Source organism: Lepidochelys olivacea, assembly GCF_965140295.1.
Source record: "Lepidochelys olivacea isolate rLepOli2 genome assembly, chromosome: 6".
In the NCBI taxonomy this organism is placed as follows: Eukaryota; Metazoa; Chordata; order Testudines; family Cheloniidae; genus Lepidochelys; species Lepidochelys olivacea.
Window position 1 is genome coordinate 123700025 of NC_140416.1, and position 20936 is coordinate 123720960.

At 41.6% G+C, this 20936-nt stretch overlaps 1 protein-coding gene across 1 annotated transcript in view; it reads left to right on the plus strand.

Annotated features, from left to right (window-relative positions):
* Nucleotides 1-20936, plus strand: part of SOS2 (SOS Ras/Rho guanine nucleotide exchange factor 2) — a 107838-nt gene that overhangs the window by 29198 nt on the left and 57704 nt on the right. The window contains exons 2-8 of the mRNA XM_084632645.1: nt 896-1021; nt 4885-5016; nt 9305-9469; nt 9950-10153; nt 11747-11890; nt 17217-17327; nt 19840-19938. Of these exons, the coding sequence (XP_084488771.1) occupies nt 896-1021; nt 4885-5016; nt 9305-9469; nt 9950-10153; nt 11747-11890; nt 17217-17327; nt 19840-19938 (981 nt within the window). The remainder of the gene's footprint in view (nt 1-895; nt 1022-4884; nt 5017-9304; nt 9470-9949; nt 10154-11746; nt 11891-17216; nt 17328-19839; nt 19939-20936) is intronic.

The following is a 20936-nucleotide window of genomic DNA, read 5'->3' on the forward strand; positions in this document are numbered from 1 at the left end:
GATAAATCAGAGTTGCTAAACCGTGTTAGCTAACCACAACCTTTCCATTAGTTTAGACACAGTTTAGTGTATTTTACCTCAGTGTAGCTGGTTGAGGTTGACCTTTGGGAGAGGAAGCCTACAGTTGATCTCACCGAGCTAAATTGAGGTAAAAGGTGGTGTTAATTTTTGACTATGCTAGGCAAAAGGTTGGGGTTAGCTACCCTCAATTTGTGCCTAATCTAGACAAGTGCAGTGACACTTACTCATTTATTCTCTTGCTCATCCATGCACACTTCACTCTGATCTTTCCTTCTCTCACAAATATACACTTCACATTTGTTTTTCTCACATACTAGACAGCAATTCACGAGCTACTTCACCCCATTCTCACATCCATTCACCCCTGGCCTTTTCTCCAAGCAATTAATTCTGTTCCCTGTCAAATTCATCAGTTCTCTTTTCTCACCATCCCAGCTCCTCGGGTCTCTTTCTCCAGTCTGTTAATTCTATCTCCACCCTCTCCCCCCTCCCCCCCCCCCGCTAAACTTATCAATACTGCTATTTTTAATGGAGGCCATTCCTTCACTCATTCTGCTGCTGAACCCGTGGTAGGGTATGGGGAGCTTACCTCTACAGTTGCTTTCTCACTGTCCAGGCAGCTGTGCCATTAGTCTGCTTTTGATTCACATTTTTAAAGTCATCTTTGCAGCTGTATTTCGTTTGATCATTAAACGAAAGCATTATAATGGCATGGGTTGACGCCGTTATATGTACTACATAGGAAAGCCCATGTGCATGGGAATTTGCAAGACGATAAAATATGTAGTATTTTTAATCTGTTTGTGCTACCATATGCTCCTCCACACATCCTTCACTGCAGCTTCTGACTGAAGAAAATAATTCTACTGTGCAGGTTCAGCAACAGGTTCACCCCAGTTTTTCAGCAAAAGAAGATTCCCTCTATTATATTGAAGAGCTGATACTTCAGCTGCTGAACAAACTGTGCATTGCACAGCCACGGACTGTCCAAGATGTTGAGGTGAGAATGGCAAAGCTGTCTTATCTAATACCGGAAAACGGGTGCTTGCTTACAAAATGACTGTACTCAACTATTGTAAGTGATCTAATGTTAATTTATAACAAGGTAGAATATAAATAGGGCATTTTTCTAAAAGATTAGTCAGTGTTCTGCTTTCAGAAAAGGAGTTATATTTGAGCTGCAATTAGTTTCTGTTCAGAAGTCTCATAACTGTCTGGTCATGTTTAAAACAAAATCTATTCTGTATTTAAAAAGTGCAGAAAAGCATAGCTAGCTGCGAATGTTTTGTATTGCTTTAGTTAAAATAGACCTTGAACTTTAGAATTCAAAGCTTGCAGGGATTTAATCTTCCTTTTTAGTTAATCCCCAAAAGCAAAACGTAAACATTTTAATGTAATGAATTTAAACTACCGATTTAGGTCATGATCTTGCAACTGATAGAGAGTGGGCAGGTTGCTGTTAAGCGTATGGAAATATATTGAACTCAGTGAGGCTCTGTATTCTTGCAGCTGTCTGTCTATGCACTGTCAGTTATAGAATTGGGGCCTTAATGGGCTGCACTTTTTAACAGACACATCCAGAGTTATGTCGTAGTTTTAAATAGCTGTTATCTTTCACATTAGAAAAATTGACTGCCTAAAGAAAAAAGGGGCGGGGGGGGGCGGCATTAAAAAACCAGCCTGACTGGTTTTGTAGCATATTAGACAAATTACAGCTTTGTATGTAAGGCACTTTCAGTCCACTACAAGCTGATGATCTCATCTAATATTCTACAGATTTGTTATGGAAATGAATACTTTGTGAGTACTTATAAAATGTAAAATATGTTTATTTACAAAACTGATCTCCTGGAGGGTTTGAGATTCTTAGTGTGTATAGTGTTTTTAAATACATTACTTGACATTGAGTCAATTGATTAATTCTTAATATTGGTTTATGATTGTTGTTGTTCAAAGATTTGTATAAAGCTAAATAAGCTTATTTTGTAGATGTCCCTTAATAGCCTTTATTACTTCTAGCTACCACCAGCGGAGTCTGGATTTAAACTTTATATGCAGAGGTGAAAAGCTGTATGTTCTATCTCCAGTCCCCAAGCTATCCAGTCCTCTAGAATATAGAGCAATGCTTTGCCATGTCAGAGACTGTCACCTGCTCGCCAGCTCTGTAATTTCTGTCTTCTAATACAAAAGGAATGCTAAAATAAGTTTATGTGCACATTAATTTCCTATTGGGTGTAATTATACTCCACATGTATGAGCTAAAGATTTTAGGTATGTATTTTATTAAACAATTACACCGGTACTGATTTATGTAAGAAACTTTGTCTGTAAGATTCCCAAGTCCTCACACATTGTTTCTTAGAGAAAAGAGAGATGCTAACCTTTTATAAAACTGCCAATACTTTATCTGAGCAAAGAGATATCTCAGCACATAAGATTTTAGCTATACACAGGATTTAGTTTTAGTTGTATCTTTTAAAAAAATTGCTTTTTTTCGGTAGTGAAACAATATTGATAAAAGCACTTAGTAATGTAACCTAACTAGACTTGATTATTTCATTAAAAATGAGGAAGTATGTTTAAAGAGTAACTGCAAGTTCCCAAAAACAGTAGTACACCTTGAAGGTCAACAGACTTAAACTCTACCAGATGAATGTAGGAATGAGTCAGTCTATTCATGGAGATCACTCTGCCACCAGACCCCTGAAGCTTAAATCTGGAGATGGTTTGTTTGCTGTACACCTCAGCTGTTCTCAGTTGTCATGATAGAACACAAGGAGATCAGTGATCTAAGATCCTGTTCATGCAAATACCTACACATGCCAGTAGCTCCCATTGGAGTAAATGGACTATTTGCATGTAAAGTTAAGTAGGTGCGTAAGTGTGAACAGGAGCAAGCCTAAGGTACCCAAGACCCAAACCATAAAGGGCTTAATAGGTTAGAAACAACACTTTGAATTGTTTCCAACTATAAACAGGAAGCCAGTGCAGTCTTAAGCCCAAGTGTCATATGCACTCTGTGAGATGAACTGATAAGTCAGTGGACAGCTATGTTCCACATTACCTTGTTTCTGGGTGACTTTCAGGTGCAGTCCCAAGTGAAGTTGATTGCAGTAATCCAGTGTAAAGGTCATGAAGCAGTGAATAATTGCGGCAAGGCTTGCATCCAAGAGGAAAGGTTGCAATCTGTTTATTTGGTGTAGGATGACAAAAAGGACTGTTAGCTAGTATTGCCATGTGATCATTTAAAAGAACTCTGAATCTAGCAAGACCGCCAGATTATACACCTTCCTGTCAAAACGTGGGCAAAAGCCCTTTATTGAGGGGACACATCAACTCAGTCATCTCCTGGATGATTCCTGCAGCTAATGAGTAAAATCTCTGTCTTGTCTGAATTGAGCTTCAGCCATCTAGCCCTCATCTAGATGTCAGTCTTGACTATACCCTGGGAAAACTGAACTATTCAGCTCTGGTGACGGTTGTAAAGTAGAGTTGTATGATGGCACCACCCAAACCATGTGTCACATCTGATGTTGAGGGAGATGAGAATAGAACCTTGTAGCACCCCACTTGAATGCCTTTGAGGAAAAAGAGCAATTGCCCATGACTACCTTCTGGGCCCACGGAGAAAGGAACAGAGCTTTTCATCTGGGTTCAGTTCCTACTTCTGTCACAGACTCTCAGTGACTGTGGGCAAGTTACATCTTCTCTCTGTGCTTTAGGATAGTGGTGCCCAATCTTATTACACAGGAGGGCCACATAAACCTAATCCAGAGGTCCCCAAATTGAGGGGACCAGAGGAATGTTTGTGGGGGGCGCAGTGGGACCTGGGCCAGCTCCCATAGGGATTGGGAGGGAGCATCTCCTACCCCTGCTGTGGCTCCACACCCTGGCCCCAGCATCCGTCCCTGGCTATGGCTCCGTTCCCAGACCCACTCCCAGATACAGCCCCAGCCTCGGCCTCCTTACCCCGCCTGCCCCCTCCCCGCCCCCTTGCTCCCAGCCCCGGCTCGGGCGGTGGGGGCATGGACAGGGGTAAGCGGGGGGGGCAATGACCCTGAAAAGTTTGGGCATCACTGACCTAAGCACAAGCTTGTGTGGGCCAAACAGCTTCTGCATACTTCCTTGTGTAAACTAAAATGATGTAAACGTGATGACAAAACGCTAATGAATCAGCCATTAGTAGGGTATGTCTACACAGTAACTAGTCATCTGTGGCTGGTGTGTGCTAGCTGACTTGGGCTCATGGGGCCCATGCTGCAGGGATGTTTCATTGCTGTATAGACTTCTGGGCTTGGGCTGTAGCCTGGGCTCTAGGACCCCACAGGGTGGGAGGGTCCCGCAGCCCAGGCCTGAACATTGACACCACAATGAAACACCCCTGCAGCCCAAGCCCCATGAACCTGAGTCGACTGGCATGGGCCAGCCACAGGTTTTACTTTGCTTTGTAGACAGACCCTTAATTCCCCATCTGTAAAATGGGAACAATATCCCTTTGTCTTTTCCAGTTAGACAGAGAGCTCTTTAGTGTCCCCTCTTCCTGTGTTTGTACAGTGCTCAGTATGATTGGGCCCCATCTCAGCTGGAACCTCTAAGTGCTGTCATAATGCAAATAACAAAGGGCAGGAAGGACTGTTTTGAGGCGAGATTTGAAAGGATGCTTGTTCTGTGGGGAGTAGAAGATTGTTCCAGCCTTAGAGGTGGGGCTGCATGAAAGGAGAAAAGCCTAAGAGAGAGAGCAATGGAGCAGTTAGAAGTGAGGAAGCGATGGGGTACAAACATCAATAGGGAAATTAGGTGAGTGACTATTTTGCAAGCTTATGTATGCTGACTGGTTAAACTGCATTTCTTATGTTTGGGCAGGAGCGAGTTCAAAAGACATTTCCTCATCCAATCGACAAGTGGGCTATAGCTGATGCACAGTCTGCTATAGAGAAACGAAAACGAAGAAACCCTCTCCTACTACCTGTGGACAAGATACATCCCCTATTAAAGGTATTTTAGATAAGTCTCAGAGTTAATTTTTACTTTATGCTATGTTTTGCTTGTTTAGCATAGTATCTTTAAATATTTCTTTTTTAATTTGTGTGTAAACTATTGTAGAAAAGAAAAGACAAATCCAGATCCGTTTCTGATGTTGGTTGGAAGAGTAAAAGTAGCCATTTTAGTATACTGTATTTATGTAAATGTAGCACTAAACCAAACTTTTGAATCTCTCTTGTTGTAGACTTCATTTATTAAAGTTTAGTTCTACTCTGAAAAGTTAGCTATGTAAAAAATGGTGGCACCTTACCCCCCATATCTACTCCCTTTATGTATTCAGAGTTCTACCTGGTCACCTTTAGCCTTTAGTATCTGCATTTACTGCTCTATTGGCACTGTGGAGGCAAAACAGCTGAGAGGGATAGAGCTGGATACTATTCCTCGTACATTAACAACAGAAATGTTTACTGAATTCCAATCAATTATATTTGTGCAGACCTGTTGGAGTCAGAAGGTGTCACTGAGGCATAATTTGACAATAGTGAGTTTTCCAAGACAAAACAGAAGCCCTAATTTGAACTACAAAACATTTATTATGGGGGGCGGGGGTTGAGAAGGAAACTAGCCAACTTGACACTCAGATGTATAGAGCTAGCAGATAAATTTTACTTTCAAACTACGCAAGTTTGATATGGAAATCGTTGAGTCACAAACATTTAATCCCCTGATGCTATTTTTAGTGTCATTTTTCTTAGCAGAACAGCATTTCCAACGTTCAGATCAGTGTAGCTGTAGCAATAGCTGAATTAAGTTCACTTCATTGCATGTGTAAATGGAAGAGGGATAGCTATCCCTTACTCAACCTTCCTCCCCATAGCCTTAGGAAAAGGAAAGTAAGTTGCTATTCCTTTACTCATTCATACTTGTTCCATGTGACCAAGTGTCAGTAAGTGACCAGGAAGCTCTAAATAAAGAGACCACAGAAACAGTGAGGGAATAAAAGCCTGTTGCTTTTGGAACATTGTAGTTTATGGATGGCTTACATTATGAGTAATTTACAAATGTACTTTAGAAGGGAGCTATTAAAGATCAGCAAGGTCTGGGAAGCATTTCTGATCTGTACATATAAGATATTATTTATACAGTGAAATGTAGCTTTAGTTAAGTTATTTTGTTATTAGCCTGAATAAGGGCCATATTTTTCTAAGTAAAGAAATAACTGGTACTGCAACATTAACATGCTTAGTCTTCAGTTTAGTAAGTTCGCTTCTTTAAGGTCACAGTAAACAATTTATTTTTTATTTTTTGTAATTTGTGTCAAAGTGCTCATTTGCTTTGAAGGGAACTAGGTTTGGCTCAGTTTCTAGGTATGGGTCTTAAAGTTGCTTCTCCTTTTCCTTTATTTAGAAATGTATGTTAGAAATCTCTGCTTGGAAATATTATTTAAATACAAAATTATGTACCAGCATGTGAAGATGCGTTCTTTAAAAAAAGGTGTGGTGACATTCTTTTATAGCACTGCAAATTACTTCAAAGGGTTTTTAAAAAAATTAAGACTGTTGTGCTATAATATGTACAGTTCTAAGAAAGAATTAACAGTAAAGTTCTTATGGTTTGTCTTACGTAGCATTTCTCAAATACGGCCAGTGTGGCCACATACGGCCATCAGGGGCTTTTCTTGTGGCCACAGCCTCCGGGCAGTGATCGGGGTGGCGGCAAAGCAGTGGTCCCACCCCCAGGGCCAACAGCAGGAGTTAGACCTGCCCCTCCCCACCCCCGAGACACATGCTGGAGGAACAGGCAGCTACTGAGTTCCCCACCTTCCTGGGGTGGCAGACAGCAGGCTCTGGCCATGGAGCTCCAACCCCCAGCTGTGGGGCTCCCCTCCGCCCATCGCCTCTGGCCTCCACCAGCCCATCGTGCATTTCCCCCCGTCTCCCAGTTCCCCCCTATCGACCGCCCCATCCAAGGCTTAATTTGTCCCTGGGCTTGCTAGGACTGAGTAAGTCTACTACTGTGAAAAGTGATATTTGTATGTTTGTTAATATCACTTTTCACAGCAGCAGACTTACTAGCTAGCAAATCTTTTTAAAAAAGCAAAAGGAACAACAACAAAAAAGACAAGAACCTTCAGAGCACCTTATTTGTGTTTCTATTCTGGTCCAGTAAAGAATAGAGACAACTGTACATTATTTTTATTATTGAGTCTTCAAAAAGATTCAATAAATTACAATGATTTGGACATGTATATTTGTTTTTCCTAAAGTTAATTAAGAATTTTAGGAAAAATTGTCACCGTGGCCACCAAAAAATTTGTTGAGAACCCCTGGTCTAACATATCCTCACATCAAACTTAATGGCAGGAAAAATTCTTGTTTGGCTTTCACTTCTTAACTAGTAGTGAGTGCCACTGGTTAAATTTGAAGAAACCATGAAAGCCTGGAAGTTCAGTTTCTTGGGCATACTGTTGATTTTTGAAATGGGATTTTTTTAAAGCATAGGTTTATCCTGAATTCGTTTTACAATATCCACTGATTTTTCATCTTTAAGTCAATCTTTAAAAATGCAAAAGTTTCTTCCTATTAAGGTATAATGTGGGTCTGTTTCTATCCATGCTTCATATTTCCAAAATGTAAAAGGAAATTCCTTCTGTCAGATGGTAGCATTGCGGAATAAAGTTAGCAACTAGCATAAAAAAAGAAGACAAACAGCAGATATGTATTCAATACCAGGCAGACTTGAGGCCTTTTCAGTATCTCTTTCTGGAATAATAATCAGACTCCTATCTATTGAGTATAATATCGTAGTTTACGACAGTGGTTGGGGGTGGCTGTTGAGAAGAGAAACCTAGCAGTTCTGAATAATGCTTTTCTTTCTAGAGATTACTCATTACTAAGGCTAAGATTTTTTCATGGATATTTTTAGTAAAAGTCATGGACAGGTCACAGGCAAAAAAGAAAAATTCACATAAGCCGTGACCTGTCTGTGACTTATTAAAAATATACTTGACAAAATGGGGATCTGCAGGTCCCCACATCACCTGAAGCAGGGCAGCTGTGCAGGGGCTAGGAGCCATTTGCAGCAGCTGGGGGCTGCAGGGTACCCCTGCCACCTGCAGCTCCGGGGGTCCCCTGCCTCCTGTGTCAGCGGGGGGTTGCCCACTGCCCGTGGCGGCTTGGAGCTCTAGGGGCTGCCAGAGGTGCCACGGGTACCCTGCAGCTCCCTGCCCCTGCGGGCAGTGGTGGACCCTACAGCTCCTGCCCACCACAGGCTGAAGTCACGAAGGTCGCTGGAAGTCACGGATTCTGTGACTTCTGCGACCTTCATGACTAAATCATAGTCTTACTCGTTACACCAGTAAAATCAGCTAGTGGGCAAGTATATAGGACCATAGTAGCTGGTTTTAAATGATGCATCCCAAAATAGATGATGGCATGATACAAGGTTAATATTACTAAAATGCACAAGCCTATCTGTATTTATTCATTATGGTCCTATCACAAATATTTAACAGGCAAAAGGTGTGGGGTGAAGTAAACCCTCAGCAGAATATGAAAAATATCATCCTGTTTGAAATGTTTTTGAAAGTGGAACAATGTCTTCTCTGTCTTTCTCTTCTACTCCACTTTCTTTTCTCCCAAAGCTTAATTAACCCCTTCATATTAATTTGAGTATAAGTATGTGATTTCTTCAGTTGCACACCTTTTGTGTGAACACTTCACTTAATTCCTATTTAAGATTATATAAAATGGCCACACTGGGTCAGACCAATGGTCCATCAAGCCCAGTAGCCTGTCTTTCGACAGTGGTCAAATGTTCCAGGATAATGGACAGGCCAATGTGAATTACAGCTTGCAAGAGATTAAGAGCAGACAATTTTTGATTCTGCAAAAGGTGCAAACACATTTTGCATTAAAAATGTAAAAGGAAGAATCCTTTTTTCTCCAATTTCCATGTGTAGACTTTCATCCTGCAAGGACTTAGGCTTGCTTAATTTTAAGCACATGAATGGTCCCATTCAAGTCCTTTAATTTTAATGGGATTTGAAAAGCCATGTTTCTGTAGCAGGCAAAATGTGACAGTGGCGTGTTTCTAAGCTCTTCCTTAGTAAATATTGCTGGCCACAGACTCCCTTTTTCTGTTCTGTGCTCTGGCTATTGCAGCTGTGTGTGAGCTGGTAACTCAAAGCAAAAATCCTTTTGGTAAAAATGCTAATATCTTAGTTTTCAAATATGGTGCTCAACGTCAATAACTTTCAGGCATGACTATAGTTTTACTGTGTTTTCTTTTTAATTTGCAGGAGGTTCTAGGCTATAAAGTAGATTATCATGTCTCTCTTTATATTGTGGCTGTTTTGGAATATATCTCAGCTGACATTTTGAAACTGGCTGGAAATTATGTTTTCAATATACGACACTTTGAAATCTCCCAGCAAGACATTAAAGTGTCTATGTGTGCTGATAAGGTAAGAAATAGTTGATTTGCTATACTGATGTTTAAATGGCTTATCGCTTTATTTAAAAACCTTGTGCTTTAGTTCCCAACTGCATCATGCTGTTATGATTATCATTATTATGACACCTCTTTGTAATGGTAGGTTCTCCACTCTGTCTTTCTAGTTTCATCTTTATTAAATTGTTCAGAAACCTTTTTTGTTGAATTTCAGTTATCTTCATTATCAGGCAAAAGCTTTTGCAAGATGCCTTGTGTTCTTCTGAATCCCTCTTCCTCAAATCCTAACTTGTTTTCCTGCTGCACTAAATTATAAAAACCACAGTATTGGCAATTGATCCTGCCAAAGATTCAAGTTTACTACCTTGTGATTGTTACAGAAAGTGTTGTGTTAAATACAGTTCACTAGTTTTTGAACAAATCGAGACCATTGAGTTTGAATGAAGGATAGAAATCAGACTTGTATAAAAACTTGACTTTCACTCTTTGCTAGGTTTTGATGGATATGTTTGATCAGGATGTTATTGGTTTGGTTTCGCTGTGTGAAGATGAGCCCTCTTCTTCAGGTGAACTCAATTACTATGAGCTAGTGAGAACTGAAATTGCAGAAGAAAGACAGTATCTGCGGGAGTTGAATCTGATAATAAAAGTGTTTCGGGAAGCTTTCCTGTCTAACAGAAAGTTGTTCACACCTTATGTAAGTCCCTTTTTAATTACTGTTTTAATGCTTAAATACTTGCATATCCGTTTTCAACCATAACTTAGCAAATTTACATTGACTGTAGCAGAGTAGGTGAAATTTGGTTTGAAGTATCCTAGTGTATAACAGAAGTGGTGATTGGTGCCTGAAATAAGAGGGAGGCACTGCAGATAGCAGTCTTAGATGAATATTCTCAGACCATTGTTTAAAAAGCAAGGGATTTTTTTGGATGCAAACAATAGTTATAGTGCCAGATGGTCATGTGGGTAGAAAGCCTGATCCTTATGCAATTACACACCTGCACTTTACCAGGCAAGCAGCATAGCAGCAGATGGAGGAGCTGGGGTTCCTAGGAAAGAGAGTGCTAGGAAGAGGGGCTGCAGATGTCCCTCAAAAAGAGGAAGATGTGAAACCTTGGTAATTTACCTTGATTGACAGGGAAAGGGGAAAATTGATTAGGGGGAGGAGAGACATTTGGGGGCTAGGGTGTGGGCAGGGAGAGATGGGATGAATTCCTGAGCATAGGATGGAGTGGGGCAAGTCTGGAGGTAAGTGGAGAAGAAATGGATGTCATTCATAGGTTGGAGTCAAGGGAAGGGTGCTTTCCAGATGATGGGTTGGGGAAGACTGCCCAGATGGGTGTGTTTCTGAGATAAGGGACACTAAAAGCAGGACTTGAAAAAGGAAGCTGCCACTTCCCTCTCTAAGCCCAGCTGGTACTCTGAAAAAGCGACTGCATAGCTTTGATCATACAGTTTTGTTATTGAGACCTGAGCTGGGGGTCGTTTTTAAATTTTCACTTCAGGTTAAGTTCAGAGACAGAAAAGAGCAAGGAGATGGAGGGGAAATAATGACAGCTTTAAACTGCTCCTCCCCTGCTGATTGTGGCCTGTTAGTGTACAGGCTAAAAACGTTAGACCCTATTATCCTACCCAGTGAATAACGCATAGCTTCTCTCACAAGAAACACTGCTCTCGAATGCTGGATTGGATACTGCACCATGCTCTCGGACATTTAAAAGTAAAAATTGTGCCATGTTGGATCAAAGTGAATATACCCAAGCATGATCGCTCAGCCTGAATTGATGCCTAGAACTTTCCTGCCTTTCCCCTCTTTCTGTTGTCTCGTCCCTATTTAGGGTATGTCTACACTGCACACTCCTTATGGCAGCGTGCAGAGCAAAGGCACCGCATAGACGTGTAGACAGTGAGGCACTGCTTAGGCGAGTAATGACAGACCCGAATCCTGTGGGTATACCCTACATGACTCTCGATACGCCCAAGCAGTACTTCCTCCGTCTACAGTGCAGTGTCATGCTGCATCCATGCTGCTGGAGCTTTTCCCTGCTGCAGGGAGAGGCTCTGGCATGATGGAGGCAGCACAAAAATGCTCCAGCAGTGGGGAGAGGCTCTGCCAGGGTGGATGCAGCCTGTTTTCACTGCAACATGTAAGCTACGTGTGCCCTACACCCTGCTGCCAGTGTAGACAGGGCTTAGATAGCTCAAACTTTATTTGAAACACTTGGAGGTCTGCAAAAGAGTAAAGGAAATGGTAACAAATATTACTAAAGCATAGTTTTTGTTTTCTCAGGATATCGACATGATCTTTAGCAACATTTCAGATATTCATGAATTGACTGTGAAGCTCTTGGGGTTGATTGAGGATACTGTTGAAATGACAGATGAAAGTAGTCCTCATCCTTTGGCTGGCAGCTGCTTTGAAGATCTGGCAGAGGTGAGTTTCTAAAATCACTTCATAGGAATATTTTGTATTTTCATATTAAGCTAGTGTCCATGATTCTGTATCTCTGTGGAATGGACAATAGAGGGCATGTTCTGCTCCTCCAAAAAAAAAAGCTTTTATGAGGTTCTGAACAGAGAATGATGATAGGGCAGTCACACAGAGCAATCTAGATTGCTTGGTAAGATGGGCCCATTCAAACAAGCCTTTTTAAGACCAACAGATACAAGGTCATGCATACAGAAACAAAGAATGCAGGCCATGTGTATATAATGGAGGGCTGTGTCTTGGAAAGCTGTGAATCTGAAAATGATTTAAGGGTCATAGTGGACAAGCAGCTCACCATGAGCTCCAAGTGTAATGATGTGACAAAAAGGGCTAATGCAATCCTTGGATGTGTAAACAAGTGAGTAGGAGTAAGGAGGTGATTTTACCTGTATATACAGCATTGAGGAGATGGATACTAGAATACTGCATCCAGTTCTGTTGTCAAAATTTTAAACAGGAGGTTATCTTAAGTATTTCCATTATAAAAGCCCTATAATTTGCTCATAAAGTTAAATCACGTTTTGGGCTGGTCTGTTTTCAAAGGTAAATTTTCTTCTGCAAAAATGGGGTAGCATTTTTGAGATGAAGGGAATAGAGAGGAAACAAGCTTTTCCATTTAAAAAGAAAAGGAGTACTTGTGTCACCTTAGAGACTAACCAATTTATTTGAGCATAAGCTTTCATGAGCTACAGCTCACTTCATTGGATGCACGAAAGCTTATGCTCTAATAAATTGGTTAGTCTCTAAGGTGCCACAAGTACTCCTTTTCTTTTTGCGAATACAGAGTAACACGGACGTTACTCTGAAACCTTTCCATTTAAAGTTTGTCTTTTTTCTGTGGATCTAATATCTTGGTGGTTTGGTATGGAAAGTTTCTAGACAGGTGGCATTTTAGTATCCTGGTGAAAACCTCTTTTTGATTTTTGGCCACATAATTTTAAAATAATTACAGTACATGTAATATTTTCAAATAGTCTAAAGCAAAAAAGGGCTGAAATATGCATGCATGAGTGTGGAACTTAAATTGGTCATTTCTGTCTCGTGGATATTGAATAAAACACGCCTTCAGAGCATGTATGTAATGGTGTAAAACTCTGCTGCGTATTCTCGGTACACAAGCTGCAAATTCTCATAACTATGTCAAATCAAAACCAGTTTTTCCAAAATAACCATGACCATTGTAATGCTGAATGCAGCTTTCAGATATCAATTAGTTTTGTAGTAGCCTGGCTCCAAAAGTGCCTGCAGCTTTTTTACACTTGCATTTTATGATTCTTGTTCAAGTGGTGTTCCCTATATGTATTCCAAACGTGGGTTTTCATGTGTGCTAGAGCCAGACGATTTTTGTAGTGGTGTCCGTTGACCCACATGTCCGTTGTACATAGCCTCATGTCTCAGGTGAGGCTATATTAGTTTGTGTGGGTCAACGTCTCTTCAGTTCCCTCTTACTGCCACATGGTCAGAGTTGGAATCCCTGTTCCTCCCAGTTGTGGTTTCGTTACGAGAGCACTTTCATTCGCTTGTATATAGTTCTTTGTTGTTTTATTGTGAGGTAAAACAGTTAGTTATGTTGATTGTTTTCTTAGCAGAAAACAGTTGAAGGAATTTTGCCCAAACCTTTTAAAAAAAAAAACTTTTGGGCAGAGACCATGAGTGGAAAATGCCTCAGTGAAAATTTCAGAAAATTATGAGCATATCAACACAGAATGTCCTAATGCAGCCTTAACTAGAGCAGTCATAACCAGACAGTAAGTATAGAAACACATCTTCCAATATGTTTGTGTGGATCCCACTGTCGTAGGTGCTCGTATGCCTCCTGCACGTGAGACTGGATTCTTTTGAATAGCAGTGTCTGTCTGGGCCTTGTGCAATGGCAGAAAGGGCAGAGCAACCACGGCCCTCCTTCAGTTGGCTTTTACCACCCATGACAGTGAGATGGAACCCAGCCACTTTCTGACCAGCTACTTCTACAAGGCTTCAAACTCACCCTTTCTTGGATAGTGTAGTGAAGAGAAAGGTCTTCATCACTCTTCCCCCTTGTTTCCTTTAATTTGGACATTCCAATAAAAAAAAATAGAGAGGAGACCCTGGTGTACCTCCAGAAGCGGGGGAAGGTATTTTGCACCCACATGACAGACTCTAAACCAGTTGTTTTCAACCAATGATCCATGGACTCCTGGGGATCTACAGACTAAGATTTCCAAAGGGATCTGCACCCCCAATTTGAAATTTTTTAGTGGCTCACAAATGAAAAAGGATAGAAAACCACTGCTCTAAACCATCAGGGTTCAAACCCTGCCCATCATATGATGGTCTCATCCTCCCTACTGACAGAAGATTGACCTAGTTCTTGCCTGTTCTCCCTGGGAGAGAGCCATATCCCAAGGTCCTTGGCATACCAGTTGTTTTCCTCTAGAATCTGTAACTGTAGGGACTCATGGGTCAAGTTACATCTGCTTGAGTGATCCATGTGGGTCACCTCAGACCCAGAGGAAGTGACAGCTACCAAAGTGGAACTGAAAGAGTCAGCATTAGCCACCACACTCCAAGAGCAGTTAGTGAAAAAGGCAACTAAGGGGACACTGTCAAAACTGGCACCATCAGCTTTGATGCCCTCAACACCAGCGACCTCAGTGCTGACAGCTTCAACATCGGAACCTGTGCCCCAGGAACAGAAGGAGAACACTGAGACAATCCTGCATAGAGTGTGCACTCCAAGCAACACATGGGATCATCCCACAAGGAGACTGTGAAACTTAATTCCAAGGAGAGAGCCCCCAAGTCTGCCAAGGTGGGAATGGCACATGGTGAAGGACCTTGGCACCAACTCAGAACCCATATCGATATCCGCGACCAAACTGAGATGCCCCACTGGGTGGCAAACTCTCACACCTTATTCTTGAAATATAATTTCCTTACCTGAGAGAGGGTCTCTCCCTTCTTGTCAAAGATCCACCCAGCTCATAGGAAGTACTTGAGATTCGCAGTGAGACCAAATCACTGCCAGCACAAGGTACTATTATTCAAACGCTCCACAGCACTGAGAGTCTTTACCACCTGGCTAGCTGAGGTTGCAGTGTACCTGAGGAGGCAGGGCATCCATGTCTTCGCTTACCTGGATAACTGGCTTGTCAAAGGCAGATCCCAGCAAGAGACTGCAATGAACCTAGAATATTCTCCCTTCCTGTTTGCCCGGGGGTCCTCCTAGTGAACTGTGATGCAGAGGATAGAGTCCATTGAAGTTACAACAGACTCCAGGTCAGAGTGGGCATACTTATCAGAGTTCAAGTTCCTGTCATTGCAATTACTATTACTTGAGATAAGATCAGACTACAGTGGTTACAGACTTGCCTTGGATTGTTCAACCATATGCCAGCATGGCATGTATGTGATGGTGCTTCCAGACTTCACCTGAGGCTGCTGCTACTTTGGGTCAAGTTCATCTATTCCCCTCCAAGACATCGGATGGACAGTAAGGTCTTGGGGCCACCTCATATTGTTGCAGAGTTGACATGGTGCTAGACTCCAAAAAATTAAGCAGTGGGGGTACCGTTTTTGTTCCTCCTACTCAACAAAGACTTCTGTCGCAGATGCATCAGGCAAATGTTGTGGAGCCCACCTGGACTACCTGCAAATGCAAGGGATCTGGTTCCTGGAGAACATGGGAGTTCCCATAAACATCCTGGAACTCAGGGCCATAAGGCTGGCCTGGGTGGTGTTCTGGCCTGTCCTCTGAAATTTCACAGTGTAGAACCTGATGGATGCCACATCTGTGATTCACTGCAGAAACAAGGAAATGTATGCTTCTCACCACTCTGCCTGGAGGCCATCAAATTCTAGATATGGTGCTAGCAACGAGTAACCCCAGTGGCTCTTCACTTCCCAGGAGTCAGCATTGACCTAGAGACTTTATAAGAAAATAACCATGCCAGTCATGAATGGTCACTGCAGAGAGATGTTGTAGTACCAGTATTCCATCATTGGGGGGTTCCTGTATTAGACCTGTTCACCACCAAGGGCAGTGCCCACTCTCATCTCTGTTCCAGGCTCATTGCCCAGCACCTTCCTACCGCAGTGGAACCCAAGGCCTCCTTTATGTCTTTCCACCTGTTCCCACATCTTCCAAGGTAATTTCCAAATCCAAGAGTCACAGCCACGATGCTTCTCATAGCACCATATTGGCTGCAACAGTTTTGAATGACAGATCTGCTATAGGTGTCCATTCAGCCACTGAACCGGCTCCCATAGTGCCTGGACCTGATTTTGCAGCACCATGGCCAGATAGTTCATCTGGACCGTAAGTCTCTGCACCTGACAGCCTGGATGTTGGCTGGCTAAGTACCGCGGTCAGGGACTGCCCTAAATAACTCCAGGAGATGCGGTTACGGAGTAGAAACCCAACAACCAGGAGGACTTAATTGTCAACTTGGAAAAGGTTCTTGATCTTGGTGGCCTGACAAGGCTTGGCTTCTATGCAAGTACCATAGATTTTTGAATACTGCTGCATCTGAAACACTCTGGTCTTTTGTTCAGCTCCACTGAGGTCCATCCAGTTCTGATCTCAGTTTGCCATCTGCCTGTATGTTTGTGCTCCATCTTCTCTCACCGAGCAGTATTGAAGCTCCTCAAGGATGTGATGTATATTTACCCACTGGTCAAAGAGATGACTCCTACCTCAGAACTCCGTGTCATCCTGTCGAGACTCGGACTCAAAAGAGAGCTCTTTCTGAAGACCGTTTTCCTAGCTGCAAGCACTTTGGCCAGGAGAGTGAGTGAGCCCCAAACACTTAGGGCTGATCTTCCTTACATGAGATTTCATAGGGAATCAGGTCTTGCAACGTGTGAGGCACATGAGCACCTACAGTGGGATCCACGCCGACATCAGCTCAGAGAACCAAAGTTACTGTGAGGGTAAGTAATCATTGTTTTCATACATGTTAGAGAAGCCTTTTCAAAACATGACTTGGTGGTGGGATCACTACTGGACTGTAAATAAGAATTTGCCTCTTGACTGCCACCATTTCATTAAAATTTGTGTGAATGACAAATATGGTGATGCCGAGCAATGCTCACAAAAGATTTGTGCATGTATTAAAATATACATTAATGAATTATGGGATATGCTGAGTTATATTATTTTTGAGTAAACTGAAAGTTTATTGAAAAATCACATTAACACATCAGATCTCAATAAACAAATGGTACAGCTGAGCACAAAAGATGTCCTACATCCTTTTTCTGTATATACATAATTATTTCCTCCTTCCTTTAGGAACAAGCCTTTGATCCATATGAAACTTTGTCCCAGGATATTCTTTCTCCACGGTTTCATGAGCATTTTAATAACTTGATGGCTAAACCAGCTGTTGCGCTACATTTTCAGGTAAGTATGAAATCTCACTCAAGAAATACCACATTTCTTTTATAAGATCCATTCTATATTCCTGTTCCCAATCACTCTTTGGGGTTGAGGGAAATCCTAGTGGTATCCTGGATCATGATTTCTCCTCAGATTAAAGTATTTGGGCTGTGCCTCTCTTCTTGCAAATAATGGAGGCAGCTCAGACATGTCCGTGGGTCTTGGTCACTTCCCTTCAGCCCTCGTACTAGATTCTTTGCCTCCAGCAAAGCGGTGACTTGGCATTCCTGCCCTTTCCATTGCCATCCCCGTTTTTAATACCAAGCCAATGAACAATGTTCTCTCTCTCTCTCCTTCCCCACCTACACCTTGTCCTTCATCCAATGGTTGACTTTTTTCAGGGATTCATTTCTTAACAGGACCACCCACTGAGCTCCTTCCCTTGTTTATTTTCCCCTTCCCCTCCCAGCATGGCAGATCCTGCTAAACAGTGCCTACAAATGGTTAAGAGTTCTTCATCTGGAAGGAGACTCAAAGGAGCCACAGAAGGAGAGCTCTGCCACAGTTGCTCCTATCCCACAGACCCTGCTTGGGCAAGGACTCAGTTTGGACAGCTTGATAGGGTCTTTATGTCCCATCGTGCCAGCTGAGACTCCTCCCGAGACATCTCTTCAAGGGTGAGTCAGTCCTCTTCACCTTTTGGGACTCAATAAACAAGACCATCATCCTGCACCTGATTCCTTGGTCAGTGCAGTAAACCCCTTCCCCGCCCTTCCTCCCCCCATCAAAAAATCCCCAAAACCAAAACAAAACAAACCCATGGCCGGTCCACTTCTGTAGGGAAAAGCTCTGGAGTCTTATCCCAGATACTCAGGTGGATACTGAGTCACTTGGGAAGGAAGCTGGCATCCTCTCTTGACGCTCCCTCCCAATAGGAAGAGTTGGACTGTGTTTGGGATGTTCCTTAGCATTTTGTCTCCGAGCAAATTGGAGTGAAGGCAGAAGAGGTATGGCCAAGCCTTGAAGTCCCATGGACAACCATGAGCTGCCTCTGGCAATTACAGAAAGAGAGGTCCAGTCTAGATGTCTTAGACTGACAGATTATTTCCAGAAAGTAAAACACTGGATAAATAAGTTTCCATTCCACAGTTACTTCATTTTAAGTGTGTCCATGATTTCTCTCTGCTTTCTTTCTGATCCATGCTTCAAGAAGTCATGTTCCTTTCCCAGGATCCCTTGGAAATTCTTTCTCCTCTTCTTGCCTTCTGAGTTACTGCGTTAGTTAACTGATCAAAAAGTGAAACAGTTTTAGAATCATTTTGGTTGACTAAATAAATGTGAATCCCAAAGTTATTACTAATAGTATTATCCCGTATATTTAATAAGATCTCCTAATTTCTTTGGCGCGTCGGAGGGGTAGATTAAGGCAGAATCTAAATATCTGGGCGTATGGATCTGCCAAGGATCTGGAGGGAAAGACACAGTGCACTTTGAGATCTGGAGAGCAGGAGGTAGCATTAACAGAAGAGAGATGTGAGTGCCACAAACCCTCTTGCGGGGTGGTAGGAGGTGGGGTACTAGAATTTCTTGTGGGGTGCACTTTGGTCAGATTGTCTCTGGGTCCCAGGTAGTCTTTTTAAGCTTCCGTTGCATTCCAGCACCAAATTCTGCAGGAAATTGAAATTTCTTTTGTTACTCCTAGTAAAATATCCATTAAAGAAGTGGGTTTGAGCGTATCTGACTGATCATAATGTTTTTCAAGCTTTATGCCTTAATACTCTAACTTCCCAGACATGACTGTGTGATTTAGGATTATGTCTGCTTAGTCATGAATACGGGTTCACTGTAGAATTCTGCATGTTCTTAATTTTTGGCTCTTTGAGCTAGTGCTAATTAATAAGAAAAGGAAATGCATAACTAGTCTTTTGTGTAGATATTAAAACCAGGTGACACAGGCTTTCCTGAGGAATATTTTGTTAATGCAATGGAAATCTTGATTGAGGAAAAACTTAAGTTTTGTGGCTAGTACTGAAGACATTGCAGAAGTATGAGGTCTGTTAAGGATAAAGGTCCACATGGCTTTGTGTGACCTGAGAGCTGTTTGTAAATTGTTTTGTAGTGAACTTGTTCCAGCACATTGTTTGTTGATTTGTTGTTTCTGGTGAAAATAGAGGTAATCACAGTGAAACTGATAAGTTGTCTATTTTAATGAGGTTGCCACTGCAGATTCTCACCGAGGGAGTTGAGGATGGTGTATCTTGCAAGCCATGGGTGAATTTTTAGTAGCAAACTGGGAGTATGTGTGCACTACCCTCTGATCTGTCCCGCTTTTAAAAAAGCGTGCTTCCAGTATTTGCAATGCCCTCTGCCTCCTGGCTCACCATCCCACCACACCGTACTCATTCAAGCCCTTCTAAAGATTCACTATATCTATATTTCTCACAAACAAATTAATAAAACTCTTGAAAAACCTCTCAACTTCTTCCCTCTTTTTTTGACTTATATGTGGTAATAATGCCGCTTTTTTTCTTTTCAGTCTATTGCTGAAGGTTTTAAAGAAGCTATACAATATGTCCTTCCACGACTTATGCTGATCCCAGTTTATCATTGTTTGCACTATTTTGAATTATTGCAGGTAAGACACTAGTGCAGTTTCATTTAAAGCATGAGTAATTTTAGTTTAACTAGGGAATTAATTTTTATTTACTGTGCATGAAGATAGGATGTGAATATAGTTAAGCATAAATTTTACAGCAGTGATTGCATGGTTAGAAAGTAAACAGATTGTAACAATCTATTATCAATATTAAATCATGCAAAATTTAAACTATTCCAGGCCTCAAAGCCTCCATAAATCTTTGATTATTGCTTGTGTGCTGTGGCATGTTAAACCTTTATAGTAGGTCTATTTTTTTATTAAATTGAACTGGCATTTAAGTGAAATTTACATCAATTTGACAGTGTGCATTGCTTTTAATTCTTTGTTTACTTCTATTTCATACATTTTCCTAATTCAGTAATAGATGGTTCAACTCAATATCCGGGCCTCTCAGCTCAAGGCAAGCAAATCCATCTTATAATTTTTGGAAAACTTGTATTTCACACTCAGCAAAATCAGAATCATCTATTTTGACTATTCAGTAGTTGCTTTGGGTTCCAAGTGGACAAGACCAAGAAATAAAGTAGAATCTTTGAAAGCCTGGCACATTTTCTCCATAATGAGGATAGAAGAAAACATCCACAGCACTCCTTTAAAAAAAAATAAGTAAATTTGGAGAGGCTCTAATAGTTTGTATCTTAAAAAGTGAGGGCATTTGCAAGGATTTGTGGAATCCTGATTTAGTAGGTTGTTAAATTATATTCCTGTAGCATTTTGTTTTCAATAGTTTTGTTACCAAGAGCAAGATTGCGTAGGCTGAGAACTGATGTGGATTTATAAATAATTCTACGTATTGGGAAATCAAGAGAAACAAACTATACAATAAGCAATCTGCAGGTATGACCAAAGATTACCTGTGTGTCTAGTGCTGCTTTTATGCCTTGGCAAGGTAGTCCACACAGCAGCATATGTTTTTGTAGGTAGCCCTGTTCATCGCACCTGATAAATAGCATAATAATAGTTGTGCATACCTC